Genomic DNA, 6000 nt, shown 5'->3' with positions numbered 1-6000 from the left:
TGTTTGTGCATTTCTGGTAACACTAATGGGAGTAGCGCCTCAAATAAAAACCACTAAGTCAACAAAAAGAAATTATTCTTCTCAGATCAGCCCTGAGGTCTGAGTGATGATAAACAAATATCATATTAAAGAACCTTCTTTGAATGAAAAGAAACTGAAGGGAAGCTAGGATTTGCTACACGTAGCACTGCGGCCACTAGGACAAAGTCAACGCCGGAGTGTGAAGGAAACTTCCCTTTAAAATGCAATGGGCACTTTTTATGAACTCATATTGTGTGGGGCAGGAAAAATAATCAGACAAATCAGAGATGAGATATCTTTGGAAAATTTAATTTGGACCATATTTTCTTTCTCTTGCTGAAAACATCAAATATTTCCATACCTTTTGGGTTCCACAACTTACAAAGGGGCAGTGGGTTTCCTGCAGTTACATACTGTACTCAACTTTCTATAGAAAGATCAGACATTTTCCAACCTACCTTTTGAATATTTCCTTAAAAATGCTTTAATGGTTCCTTATAATCCATGGCAAGTAAAACAAAGTAAGGCTTTTATTTTATCCTTTTTCCCCACTTTTGGTACTGCATGTTGGAGGAGTAAGGAAGGAAGACTTGTCACATGAGTGATGGCACCCTGGGGACTGCTGCGGGGCCCTCCAGGTGTACCCTTATCATCCAGGTCCGGATGCACACCTGCACTGAGGAACCTGAGACAGCTAAGTGCTGAACAGCCTGTCACAGCCACATCCCAGCATGGGGGGCTGTGGGTGGCCGGTCCGTCTCAGTGTTCACAGGGCTCCTGGCCTCCAGGAGTAACAAAGGAACTAGCCCCAGATCAAGGCCAGAGGTCTCCCACCTGGCACTGCAGTACCACACGTTCACTTCTACGGGCCTTACAATGTGCATTTAAAGACTAAAGGTAATTACTGAAAATAAAATGAGAGGGGAAAAAAAATCCTTACTAATTCCCATATCAAATTACTAGAATGAAAATAAAAGCATCTGTCAGATAAAACGGGATTTCAATGTCAGATGAAAGCAACTCTCTTGCAAGATCGTCTCAGTAAAGTGTATTTGTCACTAGTTACATACATTTGTGTGGTGCACAAATTTCTTTAATTGCATCATCTGAACAGCTTTGTCACTTTTCAAACTTGCAGCAGTTTCATTAGCTTAAAAAAGGGATAAGGCAGCCAAATTGTACTAATTTTGGTTGCAGAAAATCATCTCAGGCATTAACCTTCTTCTCAAGTGTTAAGAGCACATGATTAAAAGGTAACAAACAGTTTCTCCTCTTAACAGGAAACTAAGCAGCTATTGTTGTCAAATCTACCTCTAGTCAACACAGGGCCCCTCATAAATATAAAATTAAATTCTTTTGAGGAATAGGTTTGTGATTTTAGTTATGTAGGATTTACATTTATTTGCTGAATTTTCTAGTAAAAAGTGTGGTCTTGGCATCTTTCTTTTCACACACAAGGGATTTCTCCATCCTCTCAGCAGGCTCTCGCACACGGGTGGCAGGCTGGGTTCCTCAGCCACACACCACGTGCTCTCAGAAGCCCTGCAAAAACTCCTGTAGCTGGGTGACGATCTCCGTGTCCACCGTTTCCATGAGGGACTGGAAGCCTTGCTCTCCCAGCAGCTCCTGCTGTGCCTTGAGCTTTTCGTAGATGAACTGCTGCAGTGACACGGTGTGCACCGGGTCCTTCAGGGCCAGCTGCGGGACAGAGAGGAGCCACACTGGGTCAGAGCGGCAAGACGAGTCCCTCTTAACGTGCGGGCGACTCAATTCTTTGTCATCTCTTTTACAGCAACAAAACTGCTTCTGCCCCCCCTTCCTACAACGGATTCTAAAGCAGCCTCACTGTGGAACAGAAAACGTCATTCAGTTAGTGTAACCTCAGTTCCCTGGGGCCTCTGAGCACAACCTGTCTGATGAGACCCATTTCTCAACAGTCAATCTATGTAAAGAATCAAAACCCAGTAGAAAGGAACAGAACATGCCAAAGAGCGTTTAAACACAACTGTCCAGAGTTCCTGTGAGGAACTCTGCTGTGGCAGCTCAGTGAGGCCCTCAGGACTGACAGAGGAAACACTGGCCTATCCTGGATGGCTACACTATTTATATGCTTCTGGTTAAAAAGAAAAGAATAATAAATAAAAATAGATTTTAACAACCCAAACACGTGCTCCTCCTCTCTGACTAGGCTAAACAAAAGAAATACAACTAAATTAAAAATAACCCATCCATCCACTTCTTAAAGCTATCACAACAGAAAACATTCTGGCCTCCTTCGCCCTTTCTGTGCCTGTGGCCCGCACATACGTACATACACATACATACACAATCAGAACTGCTCTTTGCATTTCTATTATCACACAAAAAATTCTACCCTAACACATTTTAAGAATTCTTAATCTATTTATGTCATAATTTTTTTATTACAGGCATGCTGAAGTAATCATGGTCTCATTTAAATAGTTTTAACTATAATGTTGCTCAGTAATCTTCCACACTGTTCCATGTTGTTATGTATACAGGTTTTCCTCTACATTTCAGATTATTTCTTGAGGAAATCAATCACTGCCTCCGAAGAATTACTAAATTAAAGTGCACAGACAATTTCACGACTCCTGATACATATTATCAAGTTGTTTCTGCTATGTTTTAGCTTGTGACATCATCACCACTAGTATCATCAGTATTTGAGTTCCTTATAATTTAAGAATTGAAAAATAACAGACAGTTGCTTTAAGCTGTACATAGCTCTCATTATCAATAATGCTGAGTGCATACAAGGCTTTAAGTTTCTGTGTGAGAAACTCTTCTTTCCTGAGACTCAGTTCTCTTCTAGTAGGGGAAGTAGCTGAGTCATATCTGCTGTTTGAGCCAAGCACACAGACTTTAAAGTAATGACCACAAGTAGAAAATGTTAACCGAGGGGCAGAGACATAGGAGGCATGAATTTGAAATCAAACCCCTTATGTGATCATTCCAGAGCTACACGGTAAATCCAAGGCCAGGGTAATTTCAATACTCATTCCCCTGGAGGACGGAGAGGAGAAAGAACACCAAGAACTGCGGACACAAAGCCCTGCATTCACAAGCCTGAAGATGTCACTCTACAAAACCCATAGAAATCGAAGATGAACATTTAACAGTATCTGCTCGCTTAAGCAACACGCAATAATGTTCGATATTATTTTAATTACTAAGAAATAGACCTCTTCCTAAAGAGGATGTGAATTTTGTGGAAATATCATGAATTATCTGTAACTAAAACCACCTGCTACAGTATGAGTGAAAAGAAGCTGAGCTTGAAGTTGACGTTCAAGAAGTCACTCCAACTACTGAAACAAAGCTTAAGAGTGTGGCTTAACTGTTGATTCAATTTGCTCTAGAAAATTGTGAACAGTTAAGTTATCACATCTCCACTCTTCAATTTCCAACAGATTAATATAAAGGAAAAGTATCACCATAGTCAACCCACCAGATATAGCATAACACTACATCAGTATATTTTTAAACGTGTACTGATGAATCACGAGAAGATTAAAAGTATTTACCTCTTTTGTTGTGGAGGGATGAAGGAATTTTTAAAAACATACAGAATCTCCAACTGTGTACCTTAAAAGATCTTTTAAAAAAAAACAACCACTTTTTTAGTAAAAAAAAAAAAAAAAACCCTATACATTAGCTAATAAATGTCTGTTTTGGCTTGATGTAGACACTCATTAATCATGGCTATTAATACCTTCTTTGAAGAAATATATGAAACAACTAACCTAATGATTCTCTAGAGAAGACTGATAACTGCACATGCACTAAAAATCCAGATATAATTTCTTTGAATGCAAAAATGCCTATGGTCACTAGAATTAAGAGACTCTGAAGTCACTAATAGCATTTTCAGAACTACTACTTTTATACAAATGTCCACACAACATAATGAACCTAATTATCTGATTTAATGTAAAAAAATACAGAATGCATACCACATTTACCAGGTTGCATGTTCTGGAAAAGATAATTCATTTTCTAATATAATAAGTAAATTAAACTAGGAAGATGAATCTGCTGTCAGACACTACGTACAAACAAACATAAGGAGACTCTAAAAGGTGGAGAGAAGAAAGCAGGCTGACTAGGGAGTCCAACACCAAAGAAACGACATAGTGCTGAGTGTCCTTTCTTCTTGTCTCATAAATCCCAGATTTGGGGCTAAAGAAGCCAGCAACCTGGAACGCCAACGAACACAGACCAAAAAAAGCTCCAGCAGAAAGCCTGCTCTCTAGCCAAAGGACCAGGAAAGGGACCACATAGCAAGACAAAACTTTTAGACAATGATTGCTCTACTTCAGCCAAACACCACAGAATAAGCTGTGGCCCCATCCTCACTCACACTGGGTTATTACAAGGATTCAACCCCCCCCCCATATCTGCGGAGGCCCTGGGGGATTCTAAACTCTCCCCGTCCTCACCCAAGGAGGTACCAGTGGAGGCCTAGTGGGGAACATGACCTTCTTCCCCTCTTTGGCAGTACTAAAGTGGGACACCCACTTCTCCTGCCAGAGCAGTGTCAGAAGAAGCTGGCTAAAATAAGACTCAGAGTCTCATAACATAATACCAAAAATGTCCAGTCTTCAATAGAAATCACTCATAATACCAATCAAAAGGAGGGGGCATGGGCAAGAGGGAAATGGGTTTAATTATAAAAGGGCAATGAGGGGGCTTGTGCTGATAGAAATGTTCTATATCTTGACTCATTAACGGCAATATTCTGGTTGTTAAGTTATGTATTTTGCGAGATGTTATCACTGGAGGACATGGACAGCAACAGGTCATAAACCAGAAAGGTCAGAAATCTTGGCAGCTTCAACCACCAAGAACACACTGGAAGGCAAGGAATTAACTTCTGAAAGTGAACAGTCAAAACAGTTTGGCACCTATATGCCCAAATTTAAACAAGTATTCATAGCAGAATCTTACAAAATCCCATTATTTATTCATCTTTCTCATATATTTCTAACAGATGCAATTATCTTTGCTTACATGCAGGTTTGCCTAGATGCACAAATCTGAGGAGATAAAAACCTGCTACAAGGAAAACAAAAGCAGCAATATTGAGGCTCAAATGACAATATGGAAATACTGGGAAGAGACAGAAAACTATTTAAAGAAACAGACCCAGGCTAGATGTAACGTGTGGTATTCTGGATTGAATCCTGCAACTAAGAGCATTAGTGGAAACTGTGAAACCTATATAAATCTCAAGTCTAGTTAATTGTAATATATCAAAGTTGGTTTCTTAGCTTTGATAAATGTACAATGGTAATGTAAGATGTTGACATTAGGGGATACTGGATGAAGGGCACATGAAAACAAGCTGTATTATTTTTGTTACCTTTCTGTAAACCTAAAACTACTCCAAAAAAATGGTTATCTATCTTTACGCCAGTAACATACTATTACAATTCCTGTGGCTTTGTAATATATTTTGAAATCAGGAAGTGTTATGCCTCCAGCTTTGTTCTTTTTCAAGACTGTTTCGGTTGGCTACTCAAGATCTTTTGTAGTTCCACATGAATTTTGGAACTGTGCCTTTCATTTCTGTAAGAAATGCCACTGGGATTTTGATAGGAATTGCACTGAATCTGTAGATCACTTTGGGTAGCATGAACATCTTAACAATACTAAGTCTTCCAATCCATGAACATGGATATCTATTTGCGTCTTTTCTTTAATGGATGTTTTGTAGTTTTCAGTGTATAAGTCTTTTGTTTCCTTAGTTAAGTTTATGTCTAAGTATTTTATTCTTTTGGATGCTACTTAAGGGTTTTCTTAATTTCCTTTTCAGCTAGGTCATTACTAGCATATAGAAAACACACGGATTTTTGTACATTGATCTTGTATCCTGCAACTTTACTGAATTCATTCATTAGTCACAGCAGTTTTTTTTTAAATTGAGTCTTTAGGGTTTCCTATATATAAGATCAT

At 39.0% G+C, this 6000-nt stretch overlaps 1 protein-coding gene across 1 annotated transcript in view; it reads right to left on the bottom strand.

Annotated features, from left to right (window-relative positions):
- Positions 1-314: 314 nt before the first annotated feature.
- The window catches only part of IPO11 (importin 11), a 169026-nt gene continuing 163340 nt past the window's right edge, over positions 315-6000 (bottom strand). Inside the window, exon 30 of the mRNA XM_010974915.3 lies at positions 315-1719. Within this exon, the coding sequence (XP_010973217.1) occupies positions 1555-1719 (165 nt within the window). The 3' untranslated portion in view covers positions 315-1554. The remainder of the gene's footprint in view (positions 1720-6000) is intronic.

This window comes from Camelus dromedarius, chromosome 3 (assembly GCF_036321535.1).
Source record: "Camelus dromedarius isolate mCamDro1 chromosome 3, mCamDro1.pat, whole genome shotgun sequence".
In the NCBI taxonomy this organism is placed as follows: domain Eukaryota; kingdom Metazoa; phylum Chordata; class Mammalia; order Artiodactyla; family Camelidae; genus Camelus; species Camelus dromedarius.
Note: the sequence above shows the minus strand (reverse complement) of the source record. Positions and strands in the feature narration are given on the sequence as shown.